The sequence below is a fragment of the Quercus lobata genome, chromosome 5 (assembly GCF_001633185.2).
Source record: "Quercus lobata isolate SW786 chromosome 5, ValleyOak3.0 Primary Assembly, whole genome shotgun sequence".
In the NCBI taxonomy this organism is placed as follows: Eukaryota; Viridiplantae; Streptophyta; class Magnoliopsida; order Fagales; family Fagaceae; genus Quercus; species Quercus lobata.
In genome coordinates this window covers 43,981,484-43,998,179 of record NC_044908.1, presented here as the reverse complement: position 1 = coordinate 43,998,179, position 16,696 = coordinate 43,981,484, and the positions used below count along the sequence as shown (strand labels likewise).

The window sequence follows — 16,696 nt, the reverse complement described above, 5'->3', positions numbered from 1 at the left end:
AGTTCAATTATTGCTTAAATTATATGGTTTAAAAAAAAATTAGATAATGCAATTTATCTTAATTATTGATACTATTTTTTTATTTGGTGTTCTTAATTGATTATACAGATTATCTCCTCCCTTATGGAAACATTAAAGTGGTTATGATTGGTAATTTATAGATAAAATTTTACATTTATATTGTAGTCTAAATACTTACATTTTTTGTAATTTATGGATTTTTTTTGGGTAGTTTATGGATTTTTTTTTGGCCATATATGCAAGAAATTTATCTATAATTAGAATGGAAAGATTTTTAAGTGCCACACACACACACACAATCAAATTACAATTTTAATACTAAGATCTTTTAAAAATTTAAAACTTGCCATAATTTTTTTAAAATATTTTATAATATCTTTTTTTGCAAAAAAAAAAAATACTTACATAATATACATTTTCCATGTACTTAATTTTAAAAATATTTTTACCATTTTATTTGTTATTAAATTTGATTATATTATCAAAAATAATAATAATTTATATATAAGTTTTTTTACTAAGCCGTGCATCGCACGGGCATAATACTAGTATATATATATATATAAAGTAAAGTTTAGAGAAATTTGAAATTAGAATCAATTTTGTGCCATGAGTCTAATTTATGTGGGATCATGCCATAAATTATCCACTTAAGTTTTTTAATCTTTTTGTCAAGTGAGTTAATGAGTGCAAAATACTAAGAATCTAAGTTATCTAACATTAATGAACTATAAATTTTTTTAAAAAAAATCACATATACTCAATAAAATCACTGCACAATAAAAATACCACACGTTTTATCTTATTAAAAATTTTTAAAAAATAATCATAAGTGGTATTAAATTTAGAATAATTTTAATATGTGACTAATTATGTTTACTTTAAAAAATTGACTAATTATTTATATTTTATGATAAAAATTGTGTTTAATTTTAAATATATCTATAATATGGATGTGTTCCATTCTTTTTTTAAAATTTGACTAATTATTTATTTTTATAATAAAAATTTGTTAATTTTAAATGTATGCATGCGTTTACATGCTAGTTTATATTATAACACATAATATATATATATATATATATATATATATATATATATATATAACCTAAGAATGGGCAATTAGCTACATTTTAAATATTATATTCCAAAAAAAAAAAAAACTATACTTTGAAATATAACATTTTATTATTTATTTTTTAAAAAAAATATAAGAGAAAGGGATGGGCCCGTGTACCCCACCCTCCGCCCCGGTTGGTTGGTATAGGTATTAAATCTATCAATTGAGAGTAATAAATAACCTCAACGCTCAACCCCTACATAGGACCACAATTCTGTTTCAAGATCTACCTGAATTACTAGCATTTATTTTTTTGATCAAGAAGGACTTAAACCTTTTGGAATCTATAGCACTTTTGAATCGTGTCATCAGTAGGCATGTTTTGTGGCCAAGCTAACAAAGATATTTCAAAATTTTTTTTTTTTTTTTTCCAGATAATGTTTATTGCACGTGTACAGTTAGACGTTGCATTTATCTGTACACACTATTTTGAAAATTATGTTTTAAAAGCATGATTTTAGTTATAATTTTGAAATGGTGTTTTGAAAACACAATTTCAACTGAGGTGATGTATACACTTTGTACACACTAATGTGTAATAATCAGTGCTCTAAAAAAATATCAACGTGTCAATCATATCTTTAAAACACAATTTCCAATCAATCATAAAAAACTTATGTAACAGGGAAAAATATGGTGAAATTACATTTTACCCCCTAAAACTATACTTCTTTTATATTTACCTCCCTAAAATATAAGAATGCACATTTACCCTCCTAAAACTATTATGCATTGCCTCCCTAAATTATGAGAGTACACACTTACCACCTTAAACTATTACCTGTGTAACATTTTGTACCTCACCCGGTCCAATTGGTAATAGTTTAGGGAAGTAGTACGTATTCTCATAGTTTAGGGAGTGAATGTAAAATACTGTATAGTTTAGGGGGTAAAGTGTGCATTTTTATAGTTTATGGGGGTAAGTATAAAGGGGGTATAGTTTATAGGGTGTAAGTGTGCATTTTCATAATTTATAGGGTAAGTGTAGAAAAGATATAGTTTACAGTGATAAAATGTAATTTTCCCTGAAAAACACATAAAAATATTCAACAAGAGTGAAGCTGGCTAGAATGTTGTTATCAATAAATTCTTTTTCTTTTTTGTATAAATTACAAAAATGGTTTATTGAAAATGAAAAGTACACACTACACAAGCAGTGTACAAAGGAAGTAACAATGCTTCAATCAAAATTACATAAATCTAGAAATTCCTCTAAGGAAGAAAAGTATTGGCCACTTAAATTTAAAGCAGCCAACCAATCGAACATGGTTTGCAGAATATACAATTTTAGCTCCACAAATGGACCCATCAAAAGTACCAAGGTTTTTGTCCATCCAAATGTTCCACATAACACAAAAGGCATGAAATACATCAACCGCATGATGTCTATCAAAGCCCCCCACTTTTTTTATTTACCAATAAGTTATACACACATCTAGATGAGTTTAAATTCAAATCCTTACTCTTCATCCATTCTTAAGGTCAATACTCTTATCAGTGCTTTCATAATAGAAAAAAATACCACATTTTAGTCAACTAAGTTTAAAATTCACAAACATTAGATCATGGAAAGTTATGTAAAAATATATGGTTGCTACAATAAGAGCATTCATACCAATGAATGTAAAATAGAAAAGGTGTCTAGTTATGAACATTTAACCCCAAAATTCTCTCACATCAGTTAAGCTAAAGTTGTGCTAATTTACATTGTTGCTACACTAGTAACCATGTACAATTATAACTTTCTATTCCAATATTTTAATATTTTTTTCTCTCACCTCTTTGCCCTCATTAAGCTTTCTCTCTCCCTCTTGTCCACCCTCACATAACTTGCAACCTAGCACCATTCAACCACCACCACCCAACCACCACTATCAAAACTCATTACAATAACAGAAAATCAACCTAAAAATACAACTGAAAATTAAACCTGATCAACCCAAATCAACAAAAAATCAACTCAAAATCAAGCCATCAATAGAAAACCCATAACTCATAACCTAAAATCAAAATCAAACCCAAACCTAATGGAAAAAGAGAGGCAAGGGTTGATAGGAGAGAGAAGAGAGACATTTGATTGCTAATGCTAAATATGAGAGGGAGAAGGAGACTTGAGATTACAAATGTAGTATTAAAAAAAGAATGAATATGAGTATTTAAATAAAATGGAAGGTAGAATAGATGATCTTATGTGAGTGTTTTGTAAAAGTAGTTGTTTATACAAAAAATGATTTTTATGCTAAAATAGACATAAAAATTTAGATAAACTAATGTTAATGTTCTAATGGTATAAATTTACACTAGCATTATTCATGGATGAATGAGAAAGAGGACGAATGGAGATTGTGTATATGAAGAAAGAGAAATAATTAAAAAAAATCAAGAAAAATTGATATTTTAATGAAATGTGGTGTAAACTAGATAATCTAATGTAAGATATTTTTAAAAATAAATATATAAAATAGAAAAAGTAAGTCTTTATATTAAAATAAACAGAATTTTTTGTGCGAACTGAGCTAACATTTCAAGTAAAGCTCATTTGTGACATATACTCCTATATGAGTTCACTGTTTACAACAAATCCATATTTAGATAACACATACAGTTACACTCCCCCCAACCTTTTGGCTTCTGTGGACAATTGAATATGAACCTGAAGATAATGGCGGAATCTCTACTTTATACCTTGAATCATAATAAGGGAAATATATAGTGCTTGGCCATTTCCTCTACAATTTATGAACTTACTATTGTCCTACAATGAGTTAATGAGAGCACGTGATCAAGATGGAAGTAGTGAAAATATAATTCTCAAATTAACAAAGGGTTTGTTTGGATACAACTTATTGCTAAAAACTGAAAACATTGTAACAAAATAATTTTTAAATGTGTAGATAGTACTATGGGACCAAATTTATATTGAAATCTGTGTTTGGATGATTTTTGTAGGTCCGTAAATAGTGCTATGGGACCCACATTTTTTCAGCAAAACACAGATTTCAATGCAGTCCGTAAACGTGCTCTCTGTTTCAATGCAGTCCAAACACTCACTAAAGAAGTAGGCTTTAGCTTTTTCTAAGTATTTTATATATATATATATATATATATATATATATATATATAAGTCACATGTGATGCCTGTGTGCACAACGTTTATATATACCGACTATCTTTACAAGTGTTTAGAGAGATATATATTACTTATAAATTTTGACCCCCATAAAGTCATCAAATATTGGCTCCTCTGGCGCCATTGACAAGGAGTATGTGGAGGAATATATATATAATTAAGGACAAGGAGTGGAGTTTGGTGTATTATATTATCAAACCTTTATAATCCATAATCGTTATTCATTAATCATAACAATGATTCATGAAAATCATAGTTGTTTAATATATATGATTATATTAAACCATTCTTTGAAAGTCAACAAAGATAATTTGAAAAAACCATGATTATATACCTAGAGTATTTCTAGGATCACTAATTTTTCCATAATATTTTTGCTACAACTCTAATGTGGCAGATTATGAGTAATTAACCATCACATAAAAATTGACTTATTATATTTTCTTCATCAATCACACTCTATCACATCATATTTGTGGGAACAAGTTGTGAAAAATTTTGTGTTACTAAAATTTTGCATACACATATGCTAAACTTTTGTATGACATCATACAAAAATCATATTGTTTGTGTAAATAGCTCAAGTTCACTATATTACAAGTGCACAACTTGCCAAATTATGGGCAGCCCGAGCCCCATTTCTTTGGAGTTTGGACCCAATTGAATTTGCAGTTTACTGAATATTTGTGCCTCTTTGTTTTAATATCTATATCTACTTTTTTTTGTTGCTAAAATTAATATATCTACTCATTTTAGCAAAAAAAGAAAAAAGAAAAAACAGGGGGCGGGGGGGGGGGGGGGGAGTTGGTCTGGGTCAAGTTCGTTACCAACCAGTGTGCCAAACTCAAAAATGAGTAACATGCATGGGGTCACATATGTAATGTAGGTGTTTTAATCCTTTATCGAGGAGTAGGGCGGTGGTTGAAGTGGATCTTTTGTGGGTATGCATGCTATTGTTTTGTAGGAACAAAGTCAACACCAAATTTATTGCATAATCTGACCGAAAAGATTTGAAAGAAGAGACAAAGAAACAAAATTCATTTCTCCTTGTTGGAAGCTGAGACCTTGATTTTTATCTGTACAGATAGCAACGTCAATGAATATGACTTTGTTGAGACAACAGCTAGCTAATTAAGCAATTATAGTCTTCAAGGGCCCTTGACCCTTATTGTTGCTATCGTTCCCTGCAACGCGCACTTTGTGGGATCTGAGATGGGAGAGCTGAAACAGACGCTGCATGTGGAGATTTAACACTTGTGATCCTTACAGTTGCAAATTGCATATGTTGCGAGTGAGATGTCTTAATAGATTGTCTCATAAAACACTTTTTCCGATTGAGAGATATCTTTGTCATGGAAGCAAAAATGACCTTATCCTTGAAAACTAAAATAATGCATAGAACTTGTGTGTATAGAAAAAATACATCAATATTTCTATTTATGGTTTCACTGTTTCAGGAAACTATATTAGTGACCCTCACAAATTTTAAGAAATGATAGTATTCTCATGGGCATTAAAAAGTTAACTTATTTTACTATTCAACTTATTTTTGCTATTATTTATGGGTCTCACTGTACTTTTTGGTACTATTTATGAGTCTCACTGTACTATTTTAGCTAACTTTTACCTTTATTTACAATACTTTCAGCAAAAAGTTTTCAATTTCAGTAAAATAAACGAATTTCAAACAAACCCCAAGTATAACAAATACAATAAAATTTATATTTTACCGTTGAGTAACTTATTTTAATTAAGTTACCCTTTCCCTAACAGTGGCTCTGACAACCACCACCAGAATGGTCTTTCAAGTGACCAGATCACTAGCACCAATCATCTGAACAATGGTTTTGGTGATTGGACCCCTAGCACTAATTGTTGGAGCTGCGGCTCTAGCCACTAGACTGCCAACATCGACGGCCTAGCCCACCAAACTAATGAACTAGCTACCAGATGGGGTGAGAGGAAATTACTATATATTTTTCTAAAATGTGTTACCAAATTTTTATAGGTAAAATGTTTTACATTTTTTTATAAAATGAAAAATATTTTACAAGTTTGACAACATTTTACATACAAACAAACATTCAAAATAGGAAAACATTTTGTCGTGACTCAGGGGTTTTGGAATAAAAATGAGTAAATGATATTTTTTCTGTATTTAAATATTAAATACCTTTTTAAGAAAAAAAATTAAAGGGATAAAAATCAAAATGGGGGAGACCACATATTTTAGTAATGTACATATGTCTTCCTATTAGAGATATATTAGCCCATTAGTATAGGCCCAAACTTAATTCTACTTTGTGTGCAAACCAAATCTCCTACTTGTACTAGAAGCCTGTTAGTCTAAGGTTTAGTCTACTATATATACCCATGTTATGGTTCACAGTAACATAGGTTTTATACTACACATTTATATAATAAAGATGTAACCCTTAAGGGTTTCTTCCATGGACGTAGGCCGTAAGATTGAACCACGTAACCCTAGTGTTCTTGTGTTCCTATTTTATACGTCTCACTTCCGCAACTATTCAAGCATATTCAATATAAAATATATCATAACTAATATTTAACATGGTATAAGAGCCACCTTCTTGTGACTATGATTTTCTGTTCTCACGATGTGTTTAAAAGCAATTTTTGTTTTTCTCGGTGTTTCTTCGTTATGTTCATCTTCTTTGACTTCCCACTGCTACCATCAAAACTCTTCGATATAATCAAGTCATCATTAGAAGTCGCATCAACATTATAAGACCATTACCTTCCTCAAACCACCGTCATAGAGCCAAACTTCATTCAAGGGATCTTCTCAACCTTATCAAATCTCAAGGTTTCATTAATCTTCCTGCATCTTGAGTTTAAGAGGGGATGTTAGAGATATATTAGCCCATTAGTATAGGCCTAAGCCTAATTCTACTTTGTGTGTAACTCAAGTCTCTTACTTGTATTAGAAGTCTATTAGTCTAGGTTTTGGTCTACTATATATATTCATGTTATGATTCATTGTAACAAATGTTTTATACTATACTCTTATATAATAAATATGTAATCCTTAAAAGTTTTCTCTATGGACATAGGCCGTAAAGCTGAATTACGTAACCCTAGTGTCTTTGTGTTTCTATTTTATGCTTCTCACTTCCGAATTTATTCAAGTATATTCAACATAAAATATATCATAACAAATATTTAACACTTTCAAACATCAATTATTAAGTTCAAATCCAATATTTCCATGAGCCATGATTATTAGCATGCACTAAAACTAATGTAAAGTTGAGTCGGCCAGATGCAGGGCCGGCTCTATGGTGAAGCAAAAAATGCAACCGCCTAAGGCCCCAAGTAAAAAAAAGGCCCCTAAATTTTAACCAATAGGATTATTTATAATCAATAAATAAAATAATTTTTTTTATTAGATGAAAAACAAATAAAAAAATAGAGAAAAATGCAACGTCGTTCACAATATTTTTCACAACATTTTTACAACTAATGCTAAGTAGCAAGTTATTACAGCCTATTGTTGATGGCAAAAAAATAATTATAGTGATATTTTCAAATAAAAAACAAAAAACAGTTTAAAATCTAGGATTTGTTGTAAAAAATATTGTGAATGTTGCACTTCTAAAAAAAAAAAAAAGAATAATAATAAGAGTTTAATTAGCAAACTTTTACTAGTTTTCATCTAAATCTACCACTAACACCACTGTTTTACTTACCACTATCAATCTACTACATCAACAAGTATGAAAAATTTTGTCAAATTTTTTTTGTCTTAAAAATTAAAAAAAAAAAAAAAAATTTCTATGTAGTTCATGTTAATTAATAGTAATTTTGCATCTAAATAAGATGATCAATTTTTACTTTAGGCCCCCAAATGCATCAAGCCGCCCCTGGCCAGATGCAACGTCATGGAAACTCTAAGCAGATGGACTTCTCAACCAGAATATTCCAGTACCGTTCACTTTGAAGAAAATTCAATTTCGACTTTCAAGCTACGGACCAATCATTCAAAATTTTCAGACATGTGTTAAATGCTCTTACCAGCATCATTTATTTCCACAGGGCTACTTAAGATGCGCAGAAGTTCAGTACGTACCAATACATTATTCTCAGCTGACTCTGGCTATCTCATATTCACCAAAGGCTGGTCGGTTTCAATGAGGATGACTCTGGGGATGCTATTGGCATTGGCTTTGATGCCAATGCTCTCACGAGCTCTGCACGTTGGTCAAGTAAGGCTATTGGCAGCTCAACATAACGTGACAAGTATCCTAGTTTTTGGAGATTCGAGTGTTGATCCTGGAAATAACAACATTCTTCCAACGACCGTGAAGAGCAACTATCCTCCTTATGGGAAGGACTTCTTTGATGGCCGCCCCACTGGAAGGTTTAGTAATGGAAGACTTGCCACAGATTTCATTGGTAATTAACTGCTACTGCACTAAGTTTTTGTTTTGTTTGGTTAACAATAGCGTGTTCAGAGCTCTTTGAGCAACTAACTATTCCTTGTAATCATATGTTTTTCTATTACAACTTCGAATTTTTACTGTGTCTGTGTTGTTTTCGGAGCCTATTACTTTTGGAAAGAAGAGTGAGTTTCATGCGGATGTAGACTCTCTTAATTTGGTGCCTCCAATACGCTCAAAAGAGGAAGCCATTTTAGTTTTCAGGCTAGTGCAGTACACTGTTATAATAATAATGGTCAAAAGATATTGTCATTTGTGTGTGACTGATGGCCTAGGAAGAAAGAAGTGGCTTATAAAGATGAATCAGAGTTGTTGCTTCGTTATATTAATTATTTTTTGGGTTATGTAAATATTTTAATTGGAGATTTGAGAGTGAAATAATAACACTGTTCTCTCCTAGTCTAAAATTCATTGTACTGTCATTTTCTCATGTTTATAAGTTGATCGTAATGCCACAGAGATTCATACTATGTAAGACCGTAGATCATTATGTGAAGAATAAGTTAACATTCTTGTCAGAATTGGGTTTGTATATTTATCATACATACCTGAAAACTTTACTTTTCATGGCCATGAATCTTGTTGTGTATATTACTATATTTGTTGTGTGACATTTATTTTGCCAAAGCCATTACTTAAATTTGATTGTTAGTATGTATTTCCACATAATCTTTTCAGCTGAGGCCATTGGTTACACAAAAATAGTTCCAGCTTTTCTTGATCCGAATTTAAAGCCAAAAGATATGCTACACGGTGTTAGTTTTGCATCAGCTGCTTCTGGTTATGATGATCTTACTGCTAACCTTTCGGTAATTAAAGTCCTTCTCACTTGCATCAAACTTGTCGCCATTAGAAAAAGGTCCATTTATGAGTACTAACATGTTTCTACTGTTTTTTTTTTTGGTTGAATTTTTATGAAACAGAATGTATTCTCTGTTTCCAATCAGCTGGAGTATTTCATGCATTATCTAATCCATATGAGAAATTTTGTGGGTGAGAAGAAGGCAACTGATATTATTAGATATGCTGTGTTTGTTTTGAGTATGGGCACAAACGACTTTCTGCAGAACTATTACTTGCAACCTATTCGCTCCAAGCAATTCAAAGTGGAAAAGTACCAGGATTACTTGGTCTCTTGCATGTCACGTGACATTGAGGTTATCACTCTCTCTCATTTTTTTTGAGAATTACAATCAATAATTAGCTTGAGTATCACTGTACCAGACTACCAGTACTTTCGCGTGCATAAATATTGAATAAGATATCCTTTTAAGGGTTCATTAAAATTTTTATAAAATAAAAATTCCTTTGTGTTTATACAACATCGTTATTTATGTAAAAAAGAAAGACTATAACATTGTTATTATTGTTGTTTTCTTCTATAAAAAGGATAACATTATTCCTCTTTTTTGAGCAATAAAGAATGCAACAAGATAATTAATTATGAAATAGTTTCCCGATTTGATTTATCGTTGTTATTAATTTATTATTGTTGTTGTTGTTGTGATAATGGAAGGGTAAGATTAGAGTTAGCTCATACTTCTGTTCATTTAGGCAATTAATTAAGGCTCTAAATGAGAGAAGACCTCCTATTTATAGTTTTCTAGTATACGCTACTATAGTACTATATATAATTATATATATAATTTAAAATAAAAAATATTTCGTACCCATTGAAATATTTTAAAGTGATCTATATAGTATATAGTATTCCACACCCAACCCCCCCTTGTAAAAGTCTTTCAATCCTTCAATCAAATCACTCTTTCTTTCTCTCTACATGCATAAATCTATTCACTAGCACTTATTCTCTATCTCTAAAAGTATCTCTAAGCATCCAGCTATCTTTTTTCTCCTACCAACTTATTTCCATAGGTCTAAAATCAATAAGTTTATTTTTTATATTATGCTTTATATATAATAGCTGTGAAAAATATATTATTAAATTGATTTTAGGTGAATTTGTATTTACTTTTAAATGTTAAAATGATTGTGTGATTTTATTGTTAAAATTTTCACTACTACTACTAAAAATGCTATATATATGATTAAAGTAAAATCACGTGAGAGAACAAGAAAATATCTCACTTAAAATTATTATATAATGTATGGATGATTTAATGAAATAAGATGCCCGTTTTATTATAAAAGATTTAATAAAAGATATCCTAAATCCATATATCTACAACTCCTCATTGGTCCATCAGTGCTATTATATATAGAAGATACCTGTGTTATTCTAAATTCTTTTGTATGTTGGAATGCCTCTTTTTTATTCAAAAACTCTAACTTTGTAACAAGTTTGGAACTCTCCCTTTCTCTGTAGTTTTTGAGTTTGTGGAAGGAGGTGTAGGCTAAATATATCCCTTCCCATTCCCTTAGTTTTGTAAGTGATTGGTCTCTTTTCTTTGTAAATAAAATGTGTTATTCAGCAAAAAAGAGAAAAAAACAAAGAAAAAAAAAAAAGAGAGAAAAGAATAAGAGCACTGATGGTCTCTTTTCTCTATGGGAAAAGTGCGAAGGTTCTACTTAGTTGAGTAATGTCATATAAACACAACAGTTTTTATAATAAATTTCTTAGGGCCCATTTGGTATTTGTGTTTAAACAATAGTTTTCAGTTATTTTAAAAATACGTGTGGGTAAAAAAGTTTGTAAAAATACATATAATATTATTTAAAAACTAAAAACATGTATTTAAAATGGTGTACCAAACAAGGTCTTAACGGTTAAATTGACAAATTATTTTGTATTTTTACATAAATCCATTACTGACATAACCACTGTTTTAAAAATCGGACCGGACCGGCCGGTCCGGCCGGTTCAACCGGGAACCGGAAGCCAATCCGGTCCGGTTTAAACCCCCAAACCCGGTCAAGAACCGGTCAAGAACCGGAAAACCGGCCAAAAATCGGTCAAAAACCGGGGTTGAACCGGAAATTCTAAAAAAAACGGTTCTTTGTCCGGTTCGGTTTTCAAAACCATGGACATAACATTATTATTTGGGTAATTATAAGTTTATATTGTACTATAAATGTAAATCCTATATTATAGATTAAACAAATGTAAATTTACATGTAAACTAAAAATTTTCCTTACTATCTATCGCTAAAACATAATGTCACTTCAAAAATTTATAAATTTTTTTGTGGATGAAATTCTAACTCTATGGTTTTTTTTAAAGAAGATTTAACTCTAGACTGATTGTTACTTAGTTCTATCTTCCCTAAGAACCTTAGCAACAAGTGTTTTATTAGTTTACATGATTAGTTAAATTATAGGTGAAACCTTAATTTAAATTCACCATATTGCGTGCTTTTTTTCTTTATGACGTCTATCTCTTATATTGACTTCTTCTAGTTCTTTTTTCTTTATCTTTTTTTTTTTCAAATTACATGATCTAAATATTTTCTGGTGGTTTTGAAATGCAGTTAATGCATAGACTAGGGGCCACAAGGTTGGTGGTCGTTGGAGTCCCACCATTGGGGTGTATGCCACTTGTGAAGACATTAATGGAGAAGACAGGATGCGTGGAAAGTTACAATAAAGTAGCCTTCTCATTCAATTCCAAGATACAGACAAAACTTTCAACCCTCAAGGCCAAATTACGAATGAAAATTGCCTTTGTTGATGCATATTCTATCATTGACAATGCAGTTAACAACCCCACGTTATACGGTTAGTACATTCTTTTTTTGGTGAAAACGGTTAGTACATTCATAAATAAGGAATTTTTTCTCATTAACTCTTCTTTCTTAAAAATATTCGTAATTAATGTAGTTCTTTGTAGTTTATTTTGAATAGTACAGTATTTAACAAAAAATATAAATTTTTTTTGTTAGTTTTTATATTAAATGTGTGACAAAACATTAAAAGTTTACTTCTTTTTTTTAAGAAACTAGTTTTGTTAAATTTATAAAATAAACTAAGACAAAACAAAATAAAATAAAAAGATAATATTTTTTGAACAAAACTTAGGTACAATACATTAGATGCTGTTTCTTAAGTTTCTCTCTTAAGATTCAGTTATGTGATTATTTAATTAAAAAATATACTTCCATTCTATGAGAAAAAATCCACATAATAAAATTTTAAAAGACCTAAGAAATAACATATAAGTATTGTATCTAAGTCTTGCTCATATATATATATATATATATATTTTAGGATCAAAAGATAAAAGTTTTTAACAAACAATAATAAGTAAAGAAATGATTCCAACTATGCCTAAGGCAATCTGTTTTCAACTTCAATATATTCCATTGAGTTTAGTTTCATCAATTTATTTTATTTGTTGTGCAAAATTTCAATTATACAACATTGGAAAAAAGAAGAAAGAAAATAACACATTCAGACAAATTTTAAAAGTAGGAAACAAATAGTCACATAAATAAACTATTCATGTTAAGTATTATTTTGGGAGTTTCTTTAGTAGGAAAATTTGATTTATATATGATGCCAAAATAGTACACTTAACAGTTTGTACATAGTATAGCATAAAAAAGTAATCATTTTTTTTTTTTTTTTGCTAAGCAATTACTATTATTATTTTGAAGTTTCCTTGAAACACAATTGGAGAAACAAAATAATATTTCTAAAAAACATTTGCAGATATAGACGAAACTTCAAAGGGGTGTTGCGGCACAGGAACTGTAGAATATGGCGATTCATGCAAGGGCTTAAGTACATGCACTGATCCAACAAAATACGTATTCTGGGATGCTGTTCATCCAACCCAGAAAATGTATAAGATCATTGCAAATGAGGCTTTGAAATCTCTCAGTGCAGAACTCTTAAGCTAAGGACATAAATTTTTTGTCTTTGGTTCTGAGTTTCTTAGAAATAATTATGTATGGCATATTGTACTTTTTTTTTTTTTTTGGATTGAGAAAGGCATATTGGACTTGATTGTACAATCCGAAGTATTCTAGAATGAAAACTAAATAATTAAATTTTTATTTTTCAAATGTTATTACATTGACTGGCCCAATCCTGTTTTTTTATTATTTTTTATGTAACACTAAAAAACCATTTAAATCCATGGTTTTCTAGGACAATCTGCCACATGAATAAAGATTAAAATGAAGTATGATCATCAATCTGTCACCTGTACTCGATAGTTTTGTACAGGAAAATGCCTCAACTTTTTTCGTGGCCTTTTTCTTGGGTTTGATCTTTGTTTTTTTTTTTTTTTTTTTTTTTTTTTTTTGAGGAGAAACTTGTATTTCATTACACAAGAAAAGGAGTACAACAGAGGCCGAAAGCTAACATAATCATCCTAGGCCTGATTGAATTAAGTGAACTAAGAGGGGCGGAATAACACCATTCCAGAGATTGGAAGCTTGATTACATTTAACAAATTGGGCTAGCTCATGAGCGGCCCTGTTGTAATCCCTTTTCACTTGATGGAACGAACAGCAGGAGAAAGAGGGCCTTACGGACTGAATGCTTTGCACCAGGTGGCCCATTATGCCACCATTACAGGCTTGAGAAACTGCTGATATGACCGAGGAAGCATCAGATTCGAAAATCACCTTTGAAATATTCATCTCCTAAGCCAAGAGTACACCATGCTCTAAAGCAAAAAACTCCGTCCATTCGGCGGGGTAATGCAAGGGCAGAGCCTTACAAAGGGCAGCGACTACCTCACCCATCTCGTCTCGAATGATTACCTCGACACCAGAAATTCCGCTGCCATCAATGGAAGAAGCACCATCTACATTTACCTTGAAATAGCCCGACGGGGGAGCAACCCAACCATTTTGAGGAGACGGCAGAGGGGTAAAGTCCAACAAGGAGGCCTCCTTAAAATCCTCAACCAAGTTCTTGGCCATTTCCCAGATTTGCATAGGCGGCAGACCATTCTCATCATGGATAAGCTTGTTTTTGTTGTACCAAACTGCCCAGGAGATGGCAAAGAAGAATTCAAGGTGTAAGGCAGTCGGGGAAGAGCAAATTTGGAGCACTAAATCATTGAAGTCTTTCGCATTTAGCAGCAAATCAATGGGGCAGTCTTGCCAAAGGGACCACACCGAGAGTGCAAAAACGCAAGAGATTAAAGCATGAATAAGGTTTTCAGGCTCCTCATCACAGATTGGGCAAACACAAGAGGTTTGTATACCTTTTGCAACCACATTTGTGAGCATGGGAAGGCCATTCACACAAGCACGCCAAGAGAAAATCTTAATTTTTTCTGGGAGCTTTAGAGACCAGATTTTCCTCCAAATCCAGTCATTTGGATCTCCAAAGGAGCATTCCCCTTCATCCCTTGTGTCAAGGAGTTTAATAGCGACAAAATAGGCACTCTTAACTGTGAATAGGGGTGGCAAATGGGCGGGTTGGGTCATAAATAGGTTGGGTATGTAATTACCCATTTATTCATTTATAACCTGTTTATATATAAATTAATTATCTATTACCCATCCAACTCATTTAATTAGTAACCCGCCCATTTAATCCAATATGATCCAAATAAATAAATAAATAACTTGTTAAAAACTTTAAAAACAAAAATTAAAAAGTTCAAAAATCACTTTTCTTGTTCTTTCCTTTCATTTTCCCTTCACAAAATTCATTTCTCAGCAACCAAAAAAAGCCACAGAGAGAGGAAAAAAAAAGAAAAAGAAAAAAAGACTTTTTTCTTCTCTATATATATATATATATATATTTTCGATAATGAAACAGAGTCTGAGAAAATATTACCTAAAGAAAAAGAAAAAGAAAAGAAAAATAAAGCCCTAGCAACATCATATAGCTAAGGAAAGCCCAATAAAATTCATGAAACGCGGAGAAGTTAAAAGGAGGGAAAAAGTTTTCATGGAAAAACAAAGCTTTTCCGAGAAACAAACATGGAGTACGTGGGAAGAGCTTCTGCTAGCTTACGCTGTCTACCGTTACGACATGGAGAGTTGGGACTCCGTCTCGGCGGAGCTTCGAAAGCAGAGCACCACCATGTCCTCACACCTCCAAAAGTACCACTCACAGTACATTTTGGCTGGGACGCCTTCAAGCTCGTCGGATTCCAATGCCAGTTCCATAAATAGCTTCCTCAACGGTGACCGGAGACTCAAAGAATCGACCTTGGACTTCAAATCTCTGTTGTAACCGCCACCGAACAAAAGATCTCAATTAAATATCGGAAATATCAGCCAGATCTGACTGTTAACGAAAACATCGTCCGCCGATATTGGCAACCCATCTGGATTCGTACAAGAAAACGAGAACACTGACGAACATAACCAGCTTTGCCGAAGATGAAGCTGATACACTACCTCTGGTGAACTCCGATTCCATCCCCGTTCTCTCTCTAGAATTTCCTTTTGTTTGGTTACTGAGAAAATCTGAAGGAAAGTGTTTGGGCTTAGAAATCTAAAGGTTAAAGTGTTTGGGAAAATGTTTGGTTACTGAGAAAATCTAAGGGAGAGTGAGACTGAGCTCATACTGTTTATTTAAGTTTTAGATTTTAGAAGGGTTTGGGTATTAGTAGGTTTATTTAATTTTAAATTTTAGATGGATTTAGTGGGTATTAGTAGATTTATCCATTTAGACTCATCTAATTAAATAACCAAATGGGTCTTTATCCATTTAACCCAAATATTTAAATGGGTTGGGTTAAGACTTATCCAAATAAGGTAGATAATGGGCGGGTTCATGGATATGAATAAAAATTGACACCCCTAACTATGAAATCACCCCTCTTATTCTCCATCCAAATGAGTTTGTCCTCAGGCAGATTTTAACTTAGAGGAATTTTTAAAATCATATCAGCCTTAAATGGGAAGAAGAGAGCACGGTCAGCCTCCATTTTCCACCATCTAGTCACTGGATCAATAAGGGAGGAGACCATTGGATAGTCCTCAAAAGGGCGGAAAGGGGAGATAACTTTATGAGTTGAGGGGTTTGGGAACCATTTGTTGTCCCAAATGTGGATTAGACGTCCATTTCCCACTCTCCATCTTGTTCCA

The 16,696-nt window shown here is 31.7% G+C and overlaps 2 protein-coding genes across 2 annotated transcripts; one reads left to right on the top strand and one right to left on the bottom strand.

The window, feature by feature from the left end:
- Positions 1-8,330: 8,330 nt before the first annotated feature.
- Positions 8,331-13,766, top strand: LOC115992259 (GDSL esterase/lipase At5g45950). The gene is made up of 5 exons (XM_031116359.1): positions 8,331-8,690; positions 9,413-9,543; positions 9,658-9,891; positions 12,164-12,410; positions 13,344-13,766. The coding sequence occupies exons 1-5, from the start codon at positions 8,342-8,344 to the stop codon at positions 13,532-13,534; spliced, it is 1,152 nt and encodes a 383-aa protein (XP_030972219.1). The 5' UTR covers positions 8,331-8,341; the 3' UTR covers positions 13,535-13,766.
- Positions 13,767-14,284: 518 nt separating this feature from the next.
- Positions 14,285-15,106, bottom strand: LOC115990525. Its single transcript, XM_031114351.1, has one exon. It carries the CDS (start codon positions 15,104-15,106, stop codon positions 14,285-14,287), a length of 822 nt encoding a protein of 273 aa, XP_030970211.1.
- Positions 15,107-16,696: the final 1,590 nt, after the last annotated feature.